General features: G+C 44.3%; 2 protein-coding genes across 2 annotated transcripts in view; both read left to right on the top strand.

The window, feature by feature from the left end:
• The window catches only part of LOC311253568 (NACHT, LRR and PYD domains-containing protein 3-like), a 379,521-nt gene that overhangs the window by 44,745 nt on the left and 314,016 nt on the right, over positions 1-20,760 (top strand). Inside the window, exons 5-10 of the mRNA XM_084347631.1 lie at positions 4,119-4,209; positions 4,386-6,162; positions 6,260-6,433; positions 10,464-10,637; positions 10,894-11,067; positions 14,043-14,216. Coding sequence (XP_084203757.1) covers positions 4,119-4,209; positions 4,386-6,162; positions 6,260-6,433; positions 10,464-10,637; positions 10,894-11,067; positions 14,043-14,216 — 2,564 coding nt within the window. The remainder of the gene's footprint in view (positions 1-4,118; positions 4,210-4,385; positions 6,163-6,259; positions 6,434-10,463; positions 10,638-10,893; positions 11,068-14,042; positions 14,217-20,760) is intronic.
• The window catches only part of LOC311252942 (uncharacterized protein), a gene marked incomplete at its 5' end in the record, with an annotated part of 34,583 nt that continues 31,493 nt past the window's right edge, over positions 17,671-20,760 (top strand). Inside the window, 2 exons of the mRNA XM_084346606.1 lie at positions 17,671-17,746; positions 18,000-18,092. Of these exons, the coding sequence (XP_084202732.1) occupies positions 17,671-17,746; positions 18,000-18,092 (169 nt within the window). The remainder of the gene's footprint in view (positions 17,747-17,999; positions 18,093-20,760) is intronic.

Here is a 20,760-nt window from a genome sequence, read left to right as displayed (position 1 = left end):
TCGCCTACCAGCCCCGGATTGGAGTTGAAGATGCCATCATCTACATGCTGAACCGTGTCTACGCCCACCTGGACAAGCCGGGGAGCACTGTGAGGGTCACATTCTTTGACTTCTCCAGTGCTTTCAATACCATCAGGCCTGCTCCACTGAGTGACAAGCTAGAGGCGATGCTGGTGGATCCCCCCCCTTGTGTCCTGGATTGTGGAATACCTCACTGGCCGACCACAGTACGTGCGCTTGCGGGACTGTGTGTCAGATGCTGTGGTCAGCAACACCGGGGCTCCACAAGGGACTGTCCTCTCTCCTTTCCTCTTCACCCTTTACACCACGGACTTCAGCTACCAGACAGAGTCTTGCCATCTTCAGAAGTTTTCTGATGACTCTGCTGTTGTTGGATGTATCAGCAAGGGTGATGAGGCTGAATACAGGGCTGTGGTGGATAACTTTGTCACACGGTGTGAGCTGAACCACCTGCAGCTCAACACAACAAAGACCAAAGAGCTGGTGGTGGATCTGAGGAGAACCAGGACACCTGTGACCCCAGTTTCCATCCTGGGGCATAACGTGGACATCGTTGAACACTATAAATATCTGGGTGTGTTCATCGACAATAAACTGGACTGGACTAAGAACACTGAAGTCCTCTACAAGAAGGGACAGAGCCGCCTCTATTTTCTGAGAAGGCTCTGCTCCTTTAACATCTGCCGGACTGTGCTGAGGATGTTTTATGAGTCTGTGGTGGCCAGTGCTATTCTGTTTGCTGTTGTGTGCTGGGGCAGCAGGCTGAGAGTAGCAGACGCCAACAGACTCAACAAGCTGATCAGGAAGGCCAGTGACGTTGTGGGGGTGGAGCCGGACACTTTGACAGCAGTGTCAGACAGGAGGATGCTGTTGAAGTTGCGGACGATACTGCAGTATGACTTTCACCCTCTCCACAACACTCAAACAGAGGAGCACCTTCAGTGAGAGACAAATTGCTCCAAAATGCACCACTGAGCGCCACAGGAAGTCATTCCTACCTGTGGCCATTAAACTTTACAACTCCTCCCTCTGATGTCTGGACTCAAATGGCTTTATATATTTAAATATGTATATATATGTACATCTGCCATACCATATATATATGTATATTGCACTGTATATTTGTAAATACTTGGAGTGGTCATTGAACAGTTCAGATTGTCTATTTTATTTTATTTTATTTTTTATTTTATTTATCTTATTGTATTACTTTATTTTATTGTCTACTTTACTATGTTATCTATATCTTTATCTCTTGTTTCCATTCTGGCTATATTTCTATTTCTACTTTGCACGGAGCATCTGTAACAAAAACAATTTCCCCCCGGGGATTAATAAAGTATTCTGATTCTGACTGATTCTGATTGTCGTTTTCCACCTGGCTGCCAAGTCAGTTGGGCTATCTGGTCCAGGAGGGAAGATGTTTTTTTCAGAACCGTCACCTGTATCCCCCTCTCTGCCATGTCACCCGTTGCTTCTTCAGCCGAATTGTAAATCACTCAGCTTGGCCGGGAATGGAGTCTGAAACCTTATATTTCTTTCCTTCAGCAAAACTTTCGCCTCTGCATGCTCCCTCCGTTTCTGCAGCACCTCCGGTGCGTAATCCTGGTCCAGATGTATCCGTTTGCCCTGAAAGTCGAATCCCCTCTTCTGTCAGGTTATTTTATTGACCTCCTGCTTCATTCTGTAGCTTGAGAACTTGACCACGGTTGATCTTGGCGTGGCTTCAGTCGGAGGTTTCGGGGCGAGTGCCCGGTGTGCTCTCTCGATAATTAGCGCTGTAGAAGAAGGGAGCTCCAGGCCTTTCAACAGCAGATCTTCCACGAAAGTAATCGCTGATGCCTTCTTTCTTCAGCTCCTTCTTTTACCCCATGTATTCTGACATTGTCATGACATGAGCGCGTAGAGAACGTCTATAACCATGAAGTCATCATGAACCACGAGGTTATCATGAACCATGAAGTCATCATGAACCATGAAGTCATCATGAACCACGAAGTCATCATGAACCGCAAAGTCATCATGAACCACGAGGTCATTATTAACCACGAAGTCAGTATGAACCAAACTCCGACCAGAAACATGTTTTCTTGCTTAACGTTATCAAAACATGACGTCTGTTGCAGTACAGGTATTTCTTTTTTAGTGTATAACGGTCACTAACAGTCCAGAGGTGACTGATGCCTCTGCTGCTGGTTGCAGGGGGAACTCTCAACGTAACCAAAGTGAATCCAATGTAAAAAACACCCGGTGCTGCTGTGAATATAGTCTGAATGTGCTCAGTCATGAGGTTAACGTTATCTGGTAAAGTGAAATCATGATCAATGAGAGAGACATGACAGTTGTTGCAGGAGAGTAAAGGACCGAGAAGTTATTGTTACGTTATTCATTTACTTCCAGGCCAGCGATGCATTTCACTGAGCACGACTGTCCCCCCTCCCCTCTCCCCAACTGGCCTGCACTAATGTTAAGCTAGGTTAGCCTAACTTTACCTTGCTAACATAACAAACAGAAGTATGACCAACTCAACGAAGCACGTCATGACTCACGGACAAGTGGGTTGAATTGAAACTCATGGAGTCATTGTTTATTTCACAGACTAGTTATAAACTTAGTGTGGAGGCAAACTGTGCTTTGCTCTCAGGTCCACATCGGAGGAGACAGTGAGGTGAGTGTGACTGAGAGACTCTCCTGAGTCAGGATGGAGTCGGAGCGTACTCTACTGGATCAATAGTGCAAGGACATCATTTCAAAGTAAAACCAGGTCATGTTCCCTGAACTTTATTAGGAAAAATAAAAGTGTTAACATCGGCGTCTATAGGTCAACTTCTGCCCAATAATGATTATTATCAGATCGGCTATATTCAGCTGATAAAACTGGCCAGCAAATTAATCGGTCAGGCCCTCCAATTTTTACTTCATATAGTGTTTGTTTGTGAAACATGCAGTTAAAACAATTTGTAGTTGTTATTCTCACTTTGATTCAGTTGATCTGACCTCCAGCTTGCAAAGAAACGCATTATGAAGCCAGTGCTTTCCCCTCACTGTTCATTGGTGAGTCCGTTTTGCTCCTGCGTGTTTCACCTGTTCTCCGGTGATGTGTTATACTCTACTCTCTACTCTAAATCTACGATTTTTGTTTTGTTTTGACTGCTTTGCCTTTTGGATTTTTCTCTGCCTGCCTTTTTTCACTTCCTTTCTGGATTTGGGGAATTTTGCTTCATTAAAGTATTTTTTTGGACTTTATTTGATAGGGCAGCTTGAGATTGAATATTTGATCTGAGCATAAAATCAAATGTACAAAAATTAAAAACCAGTATTTGGTTGTTTTGGTATCAGATTCATAAACAAACAACTAAATAAGGAATCATTTCTTCATTCTCCAATGTTGGAATCTCAATTGAATACAAGTTTATTGAGACTCTTCATCAATTTGCACTGGACAGTTAGCATCCAACTAGCTTATGTTAGCTGTGTGTTGCTGTCCACAGTATTATAGGGGTCGAGAGCTAGAAGGACTACACCAGACAAGCTGCTGAACCAACCCAGTAAACTGACTGACTGTTGATTCACAGTGGGATCAGCAGTACAACCAACACTTTGATGTCAGGGGAAACCATCTGATTCAATGATGTCATCAACACTTTAACTCAAAGGACCTTCAGCTTGTGTTTGTCTCTGAGTGGACATACGTAATGTGGCTGATTCTTCATGATTCCTCCACAGAGTCTACCAGGAGAGCTCAGAGGTTCCCAGAGGTCTGTCTGCCCACCAGCATCAAACACACCTGGACTCCATATTTATGGTCTGTACATGAACAACAACTACTTTTACATCCAGTCTGTTCACAATAATCTCCATGCTGCACTTTACAGGCCAGTGGTGAATCTGTCCAACATGGATCTGATGTTTGGCTCCATGATGTTAAATGTTCTCATTCACATAATATTCTGTTCCAGCTGCTGGAGGAAAACATTGTCACTTTTGTGAAGAACGAGCTGAAGAAGATCCAGAAGATTCTGAGTTCAGATCGCTCAGAATGCTTAGAGAGTCAGAGGGAGGATAAGGAGGTGTTGGATGGTGAGGATGAAGAGCAGAGGAGGAGCAGCAGAGAGGCATTTCTGAAGATCACACTTCACTTCCTGAGGAGAATGAAGCAGGAGGAGCTGGCTGACTGTCTGCAGAGCAGTAAGAGGATTTCTCTAAAGATTTAACATGATGGATCAATGAGACGTTTACTGAAGTCTGATGATGATGATGATGGAAAATCTGTTCATACTGTATATGCAATCTTTAGGGGAAGGAAATTGTCTTATTGTCTTTATAAATAACTTAATGATCTTGTTTGTTGTGTGTTTATTTAGAACATCTTGCTGCAGTTTGTCAGCGTGAACTTAAATCTGACCTGAAGAAGAAGTTCCACTGTGTGTTTGAGGGGATCGCTAAAGCAGGAAACCCAACCCTTCTGAATCAGATCTACACAGAGCTCTACATCACAGAGGGAGGGACTGCAGAGGTCAATGATGAACATGAGGTCAGGCAGATTGAAACAGCATCCAGGAAACAAGACAGACCAGAAACAACAGTCAGACAAGAAGACATCTTTAAAGCCTCACCTGGAAGAGATGAACCAATCAGAACAGTGATGACAAAGGGAGTGGCTGGCATCGGGAAAACAGTCTTAACACAGAAGGTCACTCTGGACTGGGCTGAAGACAAAGCCAACCAGGACATACAGTTCACATTTCCATTCACTTTCAGAGAGCTGAATGTGCTGAAAGAGAAAAAGTTCAGCTTGGTGGAACTTGTTCATCACTTCTTCACTGAAACCAGAGAAATCTGCAGGTTTGAAGAGTTCCACGTTGTGTTCATCTTTGACGGTCTGGATGAGTGTCGACTTCCTCTGGACTTCCACAACACTGAGATCCTGACTGATGTTACAGAGTCCACCTCAGTGGATGTGCTGCTGACAAACCTCATCAGGGGGAAACTGCTTCCCTCTGCTTGCCTCTGGATAACCACACGACCTGCAGCAGCCAATCAGATCCCTCCTGGGTGTGTTGACATGGTGACAGAGGTCAGAGGGTTCACTGACCCCCAGAAGGAGGAGTACTTCAGGAAGAGATTCAGAGATGAGAAGCAGGCCAGCAGAATCATCTCCCACATCAAGACATCACGAAGCCTCCACATCATGTGCCACATCCCAGTCTTCTGCTGGATCACTGCTACAGTTCTGGAGGATGTGTTGAAGACCAGTGAGGGAGGAGAGCTGCCCAAGACCCTGACTGAGATGTACATCCACTTCCTGGTGGTTCAGGCCAAACTGAAGAACGTCAAGTATGATGGAGGAGCTGAGACAGATCCACACTGGACTCCAGAGAGCAGGAAGATGATTGAGTCTCTGGGAAAACTGGCTTTTGATCAGCTGCAGAGCGGCAACCTGATCTTCTATGAATCAGACCTGACAGAGTGTGGCATCGATATCAGAGCAGCCTCAGTGTACTCAGGAGTGTTCACACAGATCTTTAAAGAGGAGAGTGGACTGTACCAGGACAAGGTGTTCTGCTTCGTCCATCTGAGTGTTCAGGAGTTTCTGGCTGCTCTTCATGTCCATCTGACATTCATCAACTCTGGAGTCAATCTGATGTCAGAGGAACAAACAACAGACCATCAATCTGCAGAGACACGTCTCTACCAAAGCGCTGTGGACAAGGCCTTACAGAGTCCAAATGGACACTTGGACTTGTTCCTCTGCTTCCTCGTGGGTCTTTCACTGCAGACCAATCAGAATCTCCTTCGAGGTCTGCTGACACAGACAGGAAGTAGCTCACAAACCAATGAGGAAACAGTCAGTTACATCAAGAAGAAGTTTGAAGAGACTCTGTCTCAAGAGAGAAGCATCAATCTGTTCCACTGTCTGAATGAACTGAACGATCGTTCTCTAGTGGAGGAGATCCAACAGTTCCTGAGATCAGGACGTCTCTCCACAGATAAACTGTCTCCTGCTCAGTGGTCAGCTCTGGTCTTCATCTTACTGTCATCAGAAAAAGATCTGGATGTGTTTGACCTGAAGAAATACTCTGCTTCAGAGGAGGCTCTTCTGAGGCTGCTGCCAGTGGTTAAAACCTCCAAGAAAGTTCTGTAAGTGTCGATGTTTTTTTTTCAGAATGCAGTAAATGTGCTGTTATTGACCCAAATAGAAATAATTTTCTTGTTCTGCTCATTATTCTTTATCCAGACTGAGTGACTGTAACCTCTCAGAGAGAAGCTGTGAAGCTCTGTCCTCAGTTCTCAGCTCCCAGTCCTCTAGTCTGAGAGAGATGGACCTGAGTAACAACAACCTGCAGGATTCAGGAGTGAAGCTACTTTCTGCTGAACTGAAGAGTCCACACTGTAATCTGGAAAGTTTGAGGTCAGATCATGTTACTGTTTGTTGTGAAATCATTTATATATTTCTGGTAGATTTTTTTGCTATCAAACCTGTTTTCTTTCAGTGTACCTTTCATTAATTCAGCTCCTGCGCAGCACGAACAATGAGGATGGAGAACCTCATTTATGTTTGATATCATATGACTTTGATACCTGGATGTCTGTTTATTCTCAATTCAGTCATGTTTTATTGTCACGTTGACAACATGTTCAGAACTGAACAGCAATGGAGCAAGAGATTATATAAACCAGTCCTTCCCAGAGAGGATTTTATTTGGGTTGCCAAATATATTTGCAGATTTTTGTTCATAGTCTTTAATTTAAGATTTCTATGCAGTACACCTTTGAGCCACATTGGGGCAGCTGTTGGTATCCAGTGCTTAATTTTTAAATCAGGAGGTCTCGAGCACAGAGAATGTCCTACTCTGAATGTACTACTCCTTCCTGTGGACTGCTACAATGGTGGGGATAAATGGACTTAAGGCCCAATGTTTTATTTACAACCACAAAAAGCAGCAGGTCAAGAAACCCTATGAAGTGACATGTTCCATCTGTCTGTCTATCAGTCCATCTCTGCTCCATCTCAGTGGGATGGACAGCGTCACACTTAGGGCCAATTCCAATTCCTATCTTAACCCTCAAGCTCAACCCTTAATCTTAATTGGCCCTCAAAACCAAGTGTTGAGGGTTATTTTGTCACTTAGAAATGGGACACCCCTTAAATGCAGATACGTCTTCAGACTGTGGGGGGCAGAATAACGCGAAAGCTGCATCCAGTCTGTCAACTCAAAAAAAGGAAGAAGAAGAACGCATTTACGTCATCCGTACTCGACCATTACCGTCAACGCATATAGACACGACGTGTATCAACAACATAAACAAAACCCGTCTGCAGCTATGCTGATGTCTTTTGCGTGGGCATTAGGCCTCTTTTTGAGATTGTCAGACCACAACCACAACCACGGACATATTCAGCTGAAAGTTACCGCACACCACGGCTTATTGAAAAGTGAGCGATAGCAAACGATGGCTTGTCCGCACCAGCCGGCTATTGACAAAAGATCGTAAAATAAAAAATAAATGTTACGCAACAATGACGTAAGTAATCCATAAAATGGACCTAAACTAAGATAATACAATGGTTTTCATAATTTTATATCTCTGTTAACAAAGAAAATACTTACATTTGTAGCTTACTTGCTTTGCTGCTTTCGGCGCCATCTTTGTCCGGTCAAAATACGCAATGCATCCTGGGTAGCCCTTACTCCCAAGGGTAGTCTCGGAAAATCTCAATATTGAGGGCTATACAGCCCTTAAACTTGCCCCCCAACTTAATTTTTCTGAGAATGAGGACAGCACTTGCACTGCGTTTTTGAGATTGAGGGTTAAGATTGAGGGTTAAGCGAGGAATTGGAATTCACCCTTAGACACACATCCTGATTGAGTTCCTCATTTCACTGATTCACAGCTAAAACACGCACTTGCTTGTAAGACTTACAGTGATCATATGCCAAAATATTTAGACACTAAAAAGCATTTAACCACATCCCAGCATAGTTTTTGTGACGTACCCAAAACTCACAGCTTCAGGAAACACTGAGTGACCTGACCGCTCTGTCTCTCTTTGAAAACTGCATTTATTTGATCTCATTCATAATGTATTTGTAACATATATGTTTTTGGTAGCACAAGCATTAAACACAGTAGTTATTTAATAAAGTATCTATTTGAAATGGCTGGTGTATTGAAGACAATATAAGTGGACATGGATTAATAGTTTAGAATGTTAATTTATGCACCCCCTGGGGTGCTCCTGTAGCTCAGTTGGTAGAGCATGCGTCCCATGTACAGAGGCTTTGTCCTCGCTGCAGCGGCCCAGGTTTCAAGTTCGACCTCTGGTCCTTTCCTGTCATCACTGTGAGCTGTCCTATATAAATAATCCTCCTAATATAAAGCCATGAAAAGGCCGATAAATATATATCTATATCTATATATATATATATATATATATATATATATATACAGTGGAAACCGCTTATAGTGATCACGTTGGTCCAGAGTACATTTGATCACTATAAGCAGTTGATTACTAAAACCGAATTGTTATTATTTCACTTATTTTTTTATGCAGAACATCATCTAAATGCCAGTTGTATAGTTTTTCAATGAGAAAAATGTAACGAAACGGTCGTCAGCGCGATCCTCTCGTCAGCTCCAAACTCACCCGTCTGCACCTCAATCACAGACCACAGCTGGTTTTCCACACAGCATTTACAGTAACTCACGTGACACGTCTCAGATCAGTAGGCGCTGCTGCCGGTGTGTTTTTAAAATGAGCGAACTAGGCTAGTAGCGCCGCAGATTTCTCATTCCCCACCTTGTTTGACTGAGAGTGTTTCGAGATGGTTTTCATGAATGAACAGGCAATATGTCACTGTCAGACCGGATCGTTTGACGGGAGGGGGGGTCGGGCCGTATGAGTTTCACTTCTACCGCGCGCTGCTGTCAGTGCGCGCCTCTCTCTCTCTCTTTCTCTCTAAGCCAATAACTGAAAAAGAGCGCTATGCGGAGATGAACGGAATGAGCCAAAAGCCGAAAATCTATTCCTGACGTCCGCGGTCGATATAAAGTCGATAGGTTTCATTCATCCATGTTTTGACAGACAACACACACAGCCAGTGATAATGAGTTGCGCCGCACCGACAGCCATGTGGCTCAGCCAGCCAGGTGAGCACACAGCACAACAAGACACAGCGCAGCAACATGTGCAGGCTACTGCAGCAGTGCACGTCAAAGGGACACTGCTGAAAATAAAATAAGTAGGCAACACATAGTTTTTAAATTGTTTTTGCGCATGTTTTCATCCATAAAATGACCAAAAATGACCACTATAAGCGGATTTCTTGATCACTATAAACGAATTATTTAAACAGCATTTGTATAGAAATGATTCTGTCCCAAGCCTTTTGATCTATATAAGTGGTTGATTACTATATCCGTGATCACTATAAGCGGTTTCCACTGTATATATATATATATATATATATAGGGGTGTAACAATACACAAAAATCACGGTTCGATACGTACCTCGGTCTTGAGGTCACGGTTCGGTTCATTTTCGGACCTTTTGTAAACCAACAATATATTGTAACATTATACAAAATATGACAATAAAATAAAGAAATAGATCACTGTTGTAAAGTGCTGCCTGGTAATAAGTTAAATAAATTATTGTCACTGTCTCTTTAAGCCCCTCTGCCAGGTTTGCACTGGTGTGTTGTTCATACGGGTTGAGTTGCTAGGGAGAGACTGCTTGATAAAGTCAGCTGCGTTTGCACTAGGGTCATTTTTTTTTCTTGTAGCAGTGATATTCACACTTGGTTGGTGCCCTTTCAAGTGATGCGGCACAATGCAGAAATTCAGCCGAATTTAGCACAGAGCAGACAGGAAGTCAACAACAATACATCCGGTTGATTTTCAAAATAAAACACTCCGCGTTGATACAAGCACAAAAACCTCAAAAAAGAGACAAATACGCGCTCTTCTTCTAATCCTTCGGTCGGGAACACTTTGTGTTGTTGTGTTTATAACACGTATAACTGCAGTCGTGTGTGATTATGTAATTATCACAGGAATTCCTCGGTTTCGTTTCTCCAGCTGTTCGGCGGAACTGCGCCGTGCCGGACTCGTCTTTCTCCGTTGCAATATTTAACCAGGAAGCCGAAGTGTTCCCAAGCAGGAGACTTAAGCGACAAGGGAGGGTCTTCAAGCTCTGGTTTCTCGCCTCTGTTAGCCATGATGTAAACTGGCAGTACGTGTAGCTGCAGGCAGAAAATAAACACACGCAACTTCCGGACGTTCCGGAAACTCACCCGTGCACAGCCCTGTACCGAACCGAATGTCCTGTACCGAAACAATTCAATACAAATACATATATTGTTACACCCCTAATATATATATATATATATGTTGTTTTATGTCATGTTATCCGTCTTCTTTTTTTTCTCTCCAGGTTGAGTGTCTGTCACCTCTCAGAGAGAAGCTGTGAAGCTCTGTCCTCAGTTCTCAGCTCCCAGTCCTCTAGTCTGAGAGAGCTGGACCTGAGTAACAACAACCTGCAGGATTCAGGAGTGAAGCAGCTGTCTGTTGGACTGGAGAGTCCACACTGTAAACTTGAAACTCTCAGGTCAGATAGTTCAATTTGTCTAAAATGATTTGTTATTTCTTCAATGTTTGAATTCAATTCTCTCTCTCTCTCATGTCAGAACTCTCATGTTTTGAAACAATGCCACTTATTATTGTTTCATGTCTGTTTAGTCCAGATTTAGTCTTGTTGATTTTTCATATCTCCGACATATTAGAGTAAAACAGAAAGCAAGTTCACGTGTGCTACAATGATATTATAAGTACTGTAAATGTATTTTTTACTGTTCACGCTCCAGGTTGAGTGTCTGTCACCTCTCAGAGAGAAGCTGTGAAGCTCTGTCCTCAGTTCTCAGCTCCCAGTCCTCTAGTCTGAGAGAGCTGGACCTGAGTAACAACAACCTGCAGGATTCAGGAGTGAAGCAGCTGTTTGCTGAACTGAAGAGTTCACACTGTGTCATTGAAACCCTCAGGTCAGGATTCATTATTTATTTACTTTACAATTGGAGCAGGTCTAGACCATACTCAGCCAGACAGGGTCCGCTATTGAAATAGAAAACATTTTGTCACTTTTAACCTACATACATATAGATATAGATCATATATATATAAATATAGATCATAAACATATATATATGTGTGTGTGTATATGTATATATAAATATATATGTGTATACATATATATACGTATATATGTACGTATATATATGTATGTATGTATATGTACGTGTGTGTGTGTGTATATATGTATGTATATACACTGAACAAAAATATAAACACAATACTTTTGTTTTTGCTCCCATTTCTCATGAGCTGAACTCGAAGTTCTAAAACTTTTTCTATATACACAAAAGATCCCTTTCTCTCAAATATTGTTCACAAATCTGTCTAAATCTGTGTTGCCGAGATAATCCATCCCACCTTACAGGTGTGGCATATCAAGATGCTGATTAGACAGCATGAATATTGCAGTGGTGTGCCTTAGGCTGGCTCCCTGAATATTGCACTGGCATGAATATTGCAGTGGTGTGCCTTAGGCTGGCTCCCCCTTTTTGAATAGTGGGACCACCACCCCGGTCTGCCAGTCCAGAAGCACTGTCCCCGACTGCCACGCGATGTTGCAGAGACATGTCAGCCAAGAGAGCCCCACAACATCCAGAGACTTGAGGTACTCAGGGCGGATCTCATCCACCCCTGGTGCTTTGCCACCGGGGAGCTTCCGAACTACCTCGGTGACTTCGGCCCGGGTGATGAATGTATCAACCTCCGAGTCCCCAGCCTCTGCTTCCTCTGTGGGAGGCGTGTCAGTGGGATTGAGGAGATCCTCCAAGTATTCCTTCCACCGCCCGACGATATCCCCAGTCGAGGTCAACAGCTCCCCACCTCCTCTGTAAACAGTGTTGGTGGAGTGCTGTTTCCCCTCCCTGAGGCGCCGGATGGTTTGCCAGAATTTCCTCGAGGCTGACCGGTAGTCCTCCTCCATGGCCTCCCCGAACTTTTTCCAGACCCGAGCTTTTGCTTCCGCGTCCGCCCGCGCTGCAGCACGCTTGGCCTGCTGGTACCTGTCAGCTGCCTCAGGAGTCCCCTGAGCCAACCAGGCTCGATAGGACTCCTTCTTCAGCTTGACAGCATCCCTTACTTTTGGTGTCCACCACCGGGTTCAGGGATTGCCACCACGACTGGCACCTGAGACCGTACGGCCACAGCTTCGAACAGCCGCGTCAACAATGGAAGCGGTCTGGTCAAAGCTCTCCCGGAGGTGGGAGTTGAAGACCTCCCCGACAGAGGGTTCCACCAGACGTTCCCAGCAGACCCTCACAATGCATTTGGGTCTGTCAAGTCTGTCCAGCTTCCTCCCCTGCCAGCGGATCCAGCTCACCACCAGGTGGTGATCAGTTGACAGCTCAGCCCCTCTCTTCACCCGAGTGTCCAAGACATACGGCCGGAGGTCAGATGACACGACCACAAAGTCGATCATTGATCTCCTGCCTAGGGTGTCCTGGTGCCACGTGCACTGATGAACACCCTTATGCTTGAACATGGTGTTTGTTATGGACAAACTGTGGCTAGCACAGAAGTCCAACAACAGAACACCACTCGGGTTCAGATCGGGGAGGCCGTTCCTCCCAATCACACCCCTCCAGGTAACACTGTCGTCGCCCACGTGAGCGTTGAAGTCCCCCAGCAGAACGATGGAGTCCCCAGCTGGAGCACTCTCCAGTACCCCTCCCAGGGACTCCAAGAAGGCCGGGTACTCTGCACTGCCGTTCGGCCCATAGGCCGAAACAACAGTGAGAGACCTATCCCCGACCCGAAGGCGCAGGGAGACAACCCTCTCGTTCACCGGGGAAAACTCCAATACATGGCGGCTGAGCTGGGGAGCTATGAGCAAGCCCACACCAGCTCGCCGCCTCTCACCGCAGGCAACTCCAGAGTAGAAGAGAGTCCAGCCTCTCTCAAGGAGTTGGGTTCCAAAGCCCAGACTGTGCGTGGAGGTGAGCCCAACTATTTCTAGCCAGTAATGCTCAACCTCCTGCACTAGCTCAGGCTCTTTTACCCCCAGCAAGGTGACATTCCATGTCCCCATGGCTAAAGTCACGTTCCGGGGATTGGGTCGCTGGGGCACCCGCCCAGAACAGCCACCCAAATCACACCGCACCGGCCCCTTCTGAACCCTCCTGAGGGTGGTGAGCCTACTGGAGGGCGGGCCCACGTCGCTCCTTCGGGCTGTGCCCGGCCGGGTCTTTGCCTGCGAGCCCCAACCCCGGGCCTGGCTCCAGGGTGGGGCACCATTCCGGACGACGTAAACTTCCTTGATTTTGAATCTTTCATTGGGGCTTTGGAACCGCTCTTAATCTGACCTGTCACCCAGGACCTGTTTGCCTTGGGAGACCCTACCAGAGGCATTAAGCCCCGGACAACATAGCTCCTAGGAGCCTAGGATCATTCAGGTACTCGAACCCCTCCACGATAAGGTGTCGGTTCAAGGAGGGTGTGTGTGTGTGTGTGTGTGTATATATGTATATGTACAGTAAAAGTCAGGATCACCAAAAGAATTACATTTCATTTTTATATAAGATGTGGGTCTGTCAGTCTATTCTGCACTTTGGTCCCGATTTACTAATCTCAACAACCATTGGATGGATTGTCATGAGGTTTGGTTCAGACATTCATGCTCCCCTCAGGATGAACTGTAATTACTTTGGTGATCCTCCATCATCAGGTCGTCATTTTAATTTGAACAATATGTTGGTTCATGACCAAATATTTGCAAAAGCAATGGCATTTCCATCAGCTTCAGTTATACCCTGTGTTCAGTGCTGATTAGTAAATTAGTGAAAACTAAGATGATGAATATAATAAACGTTAAACCCTTAAACACAGATGTGCACTGAATCATCAGGACCCTCAGCTGATCTGTGATGTGTGTTGTTTTGTGTGTCTGCAGGCTGTCAGGCTGTCTGATCACAGAGGAAGGCTGTACTTCTCTGGCCTCAGCTCTGGACTCCAACCCCTCCCATCTGAGAGAGCTGGACCTGAGCTACAATAATCTAGGAGACTCAGGAGTGAAGCTGCTGTCTGCTCCACTGGAGGATCCAGGCTGGAGACTGGACACTCTCAGGTATGAAGAGTCCTGCTGCAGCCACAGACAGTCAGTGTGAGACTCTGTATCTCGACTGTAGATGGTTCAGTGTCGGGAGGTCTGCTTCGTTTACTCCACCTCCAGTTGTTCAGTTCAGTTCAGGAGAAAAGGTAGCATGGCACGAGGCCAAGAGTTACAAGTGAAGAGAGGAAGATGAGAAGACGGGATGAAGATCAGCGACCAGGAGAGTCTTGGCACAAACACTAAAGTTACACCTCTTTTTTCAGACTAGTTTAGTGCCTGTTCAAAATGTGCCTGTTTGATTTGTTGGCCTCTGGTTTTGCTGCTTGATGAACTGTCATCCAAACTACTTCACACTCCACACTGATTGCAGAGGGTTATCAAAACATTAACATTAAATGTAATTTCCACCACGTCACTGCTGTGTTATGATATTAATAATAACAATAGACCCTCTGTGTCAGATGTCTGATCAGAAAATACTGAACCTCAAATTCATAAGATTTCTGTGACACATAAATGAATTTAATCACTGAATGCCATAGAAACTCTTTCCCTGAACTGGAGAATCAGTGTTTCTGCCAAAGTGCTTGACTTTGAACTTAAAATGGTTCTGACATGGATCTTTATCAACACTGGAGTAACTGCATTCTAGATCATCACTGACAAGTGTATCTGTGCCTCAGTGTGAAACCATTTACAGACTGTAACAACTGTCTGTGGCATCAGTTTAAAGTGAATAGAAGATATAAAACAGTCCAATAACAACGTTAGATGACACAAGGTGGAACATTCCCGTCACATCACCATAACAGCAGCAGTGCATAGATTAATTTAAGATGGGTCAGTGGTGCCGTCTTGGCTCCTGTCATGAGGAAACTGCTGCTCCAGCTGAGTTTGGGCTGTTTTGAGTAGTTGTCATTATAACAGCCTGCAGGGGCAGGAAAGTTTCAGTGTTTTGCACCGTCAGCAAAATCAAATGACAAAAGAAAAGAAAAGATTCAGTGATCACTCATCTGCTCCATTGATTAACATGATATGTGACCTGTGCAGAGCCTATGTAGGGGGAATGTTGGAGGGAGGCAGAGATCATCTGAGAGTGATAAAAAAATGGACATCTCGGGACACATGTTGATTTATTACGTATAAATTGTATGTGTTTATTTGCACAGTAAAACAAAGCAGCAGAAACACAGCGAGAACAAATAGCAGACTGTGCAGGTGAGATACAGAAAAGCCCTGGAAGCTTTAAACAGGAATCTGACCTCAAAAGTTCTGACATCCAAATCCAAAAGTCCTATAATATACAAACATAAGCACAAGCTGACATTGGATCAGACAGCAAGCGTAAGGTAGCCCACAGGAAACAGCACCAACATCCAATAAAATAAAGATGAAGTCATGAATCCAAAAAGAGGTTTGTGTGTGTCCTCACATGTTGTTGTCCTCTTTCACACACACCAACATCCTGTGGCTCTCTCAGTGTGTGAGGAGAGTGGCAGAGGTGAAGAGGTTCAGGAGAACAGGGAGAAGCAGGCCTCATGGACATATTGTGTTTCTGTGTATGAGAGTCATGTCATGTCCATGTCTGCATGCTGAAAGAGGATGTGCTGCTCTGACCCCCCTCCTCCTTTCAGGGTGGAGCCTGCTGGAGTCCGATGGTTGACACCAGGTCTGAGGAAGTGTGAGTGTGTTTTTACTTTGATTCAGCTTCACACTGTGACATCACTCAGTCACATCTGTGATGTCATCACCACACTGATGATACATTAATAACTGCAGCTGTGTTGTGTCTTTTTCTCTCCATCAGATTCCTGTGAGCTCACAGTCGACACAAACACAGTCAGCAGAAACATCAAACTGTCTGACAACAACAGGGAGATGAGATGTGTGGAGGAGGATCAGTCATATCCTGATCATCCAGAGAGGTTTGAGTTCCCTCAGCTGCTGTGTAGAACTGGTCTGACTGGTCGTTGTTACTGGGAGGTTGAGTGGAGAGGAGAGGTTGAAATATCAGTGAGTTACAGAAGAATCAGAAGGAGAGGAGACAGAGAAGACTGTTTGTTTGGAGCGAATGATCAGTCCTGGAGTCTGTGGTGCTTTGATGATGATGGTTACTCTGTCTGGCACAATAACAGAGAAACATCCATCTCCTCCTCCTCCTTCTTCTCCTCCTTCTTCTTCTCCTCCTCCTCCTCCAACTCTTCCTCCTCCTCTGGTAGAGTAGCAGTGTATGTGGACTGTCCTGCCGGCACTCTGTCCTTCTACAGAGTCTCCTCTGACTCACTGATCCACCTCCACACCTTCAACACCACATTCACTGAACCTCTTTGTCCTGGATTTGGGTTCTCCTGGTCCAGTTCTGGTTCCTCAGTGTGTCTGTGTGGTGTTAAGTCTGCAGAGTCTCCTCCTGTCACAGAAACATTGTCAGTGCTGAACAGTTGAGTCTGTACAGGATCACAGTCACATCAATATTTCAGCTTCTTGTAATAAATTCATCAGTGAACTTTGTACAAAATGATTCAAACTGATTGAAAAGATTCTTCATTTACATTTTAAACTTCCTCCATTAAATTGTGGAAATTGCGTTGACTTGTACTTTCTGTCATGTGTTGTTTTGAATTCTGGCTCTTGTTCCAATAAAATCCAGAAATATTAGTGAAATGTCAGAAACAGAAAACATTGACTCGTCTGTAGCTTTGATTGTAAAGAGTCATTGTGAACGAAGTTGTAAATGGACAGTAAAATATGATCAAATGTACTCGACACTCCACCTGAAACACTCTGACTTGTTTCATGTGTTTCTAATGATGAAACCAAAAGTTTGATCATGTTGGTTAACACATGTAATTATGTCCGTACAGTGTTCATTTCTGTGAGATTATTATATGAGAAGAAAACACATTTTAATGACAATCATTGTGTTTCTCTCAGTGTTTTGTGGCTGTTGAAGTCCGGCTGTATTTTGAGGATGTTTGTTGGATTTGAATCTGTAAATATGAATCATCACTGAGTGACTTGTTTGAGATGGTTCATTGCATTATTAGCTGAAGCACACTGGTGCTGAGTTCTGTATGTGTAATAATAATAATAATAATAATAATAATAATAATAAACTTTATTCATACAGCAGTTTTCACAGTTAAAAAGGGCTTTACAAGGTTGAAACAGGATTAAAACATGTCAAAGTTGAGACCAATAACAGCAGACATCAATCAATAAATGTACCAATAATACAGTAAATAAAAAGCAATATGGAGGATAATAAAAGAGACGAGACATGTTGAAATAAAACAGCGTGGTGGCAGCATTAATCCCATCGGTCACAAAAGTGACCGTAAAAAACATTTCCAGTTTAAAGGTCCTAAAAATGTTACTGAATGGAGAATCAACCTATTTCCAGAAAATACTGATATTAAAAACACTCCCAAACACATATGTGCAGTTTCATATGTTTAGTGTAAATTGTCACATGATCAGAGCTGATTACTTCCTGGTTGCACCATCCGAGGAGGATGGCTGCATCAAAGCACCAACAAAAGAGGTCGGTAAAGAGGGTTAACATAAAGATAAGACAAATATTTTTGGTACACATCATCTTTAAGGTGTCTAGTATTGACAGGTGTATTTATATTAACTCAACTATGTTCAGTATGGTCACAGACTGAGTAAAGTTGTTAATGGCAACAATAGTGACCGGTGGGATAACACAGTGTAGCCAGCTAACTTTCTACTCTGTTCTTCCTTTTAGCTTAACTTTGAATGAAATTCTCTGTATGTTGGACCTTGTGGACCCTTCAGAAAAGGCATGCAACATTGCAGTTGTCCCTCAAAGTGAGAAAGACGCTGTCCTCAGTGACTGTGACAGTGATGGGTCAGACATGGACTTTGAGGGTGAGACAGGCCATTTGCCTGCTAGGCTGCTAAATGCAAGTGCTGAATTTATGCAAAGAGATTATGAAACAGATGTTATCAGTGATGATAACTCCCTCCTCACCACTACCCCACTTCCACCCCCTGTTGATTCTGAAGAGCCAAGTTCATCTACCCACCAGACAGACAGGGTCCAGACAGAAGAGCCAAGGACCAAGTTGCAAGTGGTCAAAAATAAAAACCGAACCTTCAAACGATCTAAGAGGCCTGTCACAGCAGGTATTCCAAAACACACAGTATACAGCCCAAATGCTGCAGAATGTGTTAACCAAAACTGCCCCAGCCCAATGGATGTTTTCCTACTAATGTATCCACCCACCCTCAGAGAGCTAACCCTTGAAATGTCCAACCTCTACTCCACCCAGACCAAGGGCAAGCAACTGAGTCTAACAATGGATGAGCTCTTAACATTCTATGGAATACTGATCACATCTGGGTACAGCTCTGTCCCAAGAAGACACATGTACTGGTCACTTGACAATGATGTACACAATGAAAGCATTTCCGATGCAATGCGAAGAAATCGCTTTGATGAAATAATGGCATCAGTTCATGTGGTTGATAACACTCAAATCACTGATGATCCATTTTTTAAAGTCAGGCCCATCTTTGCTGAGCTCAATCAGTCATATAAAATCATGCCATTTCAGGAATGGCTGTCAGTGGATGAGAGTATGATCCCATACTATGGCCGACATGGATGTAAGCAATTCATAAAAGGTAAACCAATCTGTTTTGGTTACAAGCTATGGAGCCTTGCCTCATCCAGCGGTTACATGCATCACATGGAGCCATATGGTGGTTCCCACACCCTCCTCCCTGAGACTGGGTTAGGTCAGGGACCCAGCGTAGTTCTTGGCCTTGCAGAGCGGGCTGTAGTGCCTCAAGGTTGCAAATTCTTCCATGACAACCTCTTCACTTCGCTTGCACTCCTCGATGAAATGACAAAAAGAGGGTATGGGAGCTCTGGAACAATGAGACAAAATCGTCTGTTTGATGTCCCATTCACATCACAGAAGAAATTCATGAAGTTCCCCCGGGGAACCTCTGAGGTCCTGACTGAGGGAGAGAAGTTGTTGGTCCGTTAGAAAGACAACAACATTGTCACAGTGGGGACAAACATGGAAGATAAATACAGTGAGACCTCTGTAAAGAGATGGAACAAGCAGCGACGTGCATTTGACACAGTCAAACAACCAAAATGCATCAACCAATACAATGAGCATATGGGTGGTGTTGACCTTCACGATCTACAGGTTTCAAGATACCACATCTCGATCAGGTCCAAAAAATGGTGGTGGCCCATCTTTGCATGGTCCCTCAGCAGTGCACTAACAAACAGCCATCTCTTTTACAGAGATGTCATGGGAGGGACCATTGACCTGCTCACCTTCTCACGTACAGTGGCACAGTCTCTTATGCAAAGGTTTGGCAGAAAACCACTGAGCCACGGAAGGAAGTCTCCACTGGCTGCTTCTGTAGAAAATCAGGGAAGATATGACAAAACTTCTCACTGGCCAATCAACACCATGCACTGATTCCAGAGATGTCGTCATTGTGACAAACGCACTACCTATCAGAGGCGATTGCTCTAAGACTGCAAGGGAAGCTCAGCTTCCCCTAAAATGTCACCCAAAAAAAAAAAAAAAAAAGTGGTGAAATATGTACTGCTGTGTGTACATTTCATTGACTAAATACGCGCTAGAAAGCCTTCATCTTTTGTTCAGAATCAGCTACTTATCACAGGTAACCAGCGCAACTTCCTTCTCATTCATCCCCGCAGCGCCACAGTGCTTTACACAGTCGGACGCTCAACTTCTACTGACTTCAATGGGGAAGCGTAGAGCGGGTTGTTCCACTGCAGCGAAACTAGACGCTCATTGGATAAATGCTGGGCTTTGTCCCTCTCATCAGACGCTCAGCGTCTCTGGGGGTCTATGGGGCAGTGGGCTGGCCCGGACGCTCGGCTTCTGCATGATGATTGGATGAGCTGTCTGAGGCGGAATCCTTTTTTGATTGACAGCTAAATGAGCGAATCAGCGATCTTGAAGAATAAACTGCCTCCACACCAGAGCATTTTCCAAGTTTTTCATTCTGTTGTTCTGAACTGATCCGGAGACTTTACCAATCCCCAGCGATTGTGTCTTTGTTAAAAACGACTAGCATTGTGTTTGGCAACCCTTGTATGTCACTCTGCGGTTTCTTTCCCCAACGAGCAGCGGCAGCTGCGGAGCTTCTCCCCCCCGTCACGATCACTCACACTCACAGGCGGTCACACTTCACAGTAGCCTAAAAATGAGCTTCCCCTCCTTGAAAGACCAGCAGCCGCCACTGCTACCTATGCATGTGAAAAATGCACAGCACCACTGCACATTGAATGTTTCAAGGCCTACCATGGGCAGTAGAAAAAGAGATCAGGATAGATAAAAAAAATAAAAAAAAAAGGGCTAGAAAAGCCAATAAAAGAAAAATAGAAAAGTCTGCAAGAAATAAGGAGTAAAACATACTATAGGATGAAATGTTGACAAAAAAGAGTTTTTTGAAAAGGTCAGTTCATATCAGTCAAGCAATGACCATAGTTGTGATGCACATGCACTTAGTTCTGAGGCCTGTATGTACAGTAAGTAAA

This window comes from Pagrus pagrus (assembly GCF_965226575.1).
Source record: "Pagrus pagrus genome assembly, chromosome: 24".
Classification (NCBI taxonomy): domain Eukaryota; kingdom Metazoa; phylum Chordata; class Actinopteri; order Spariformes; family Sparidae; genus Pagrus; species Pagrus pagrus.
This window is presented reverse-complemented; position numbering and strand designations above follow the sequence as displayed.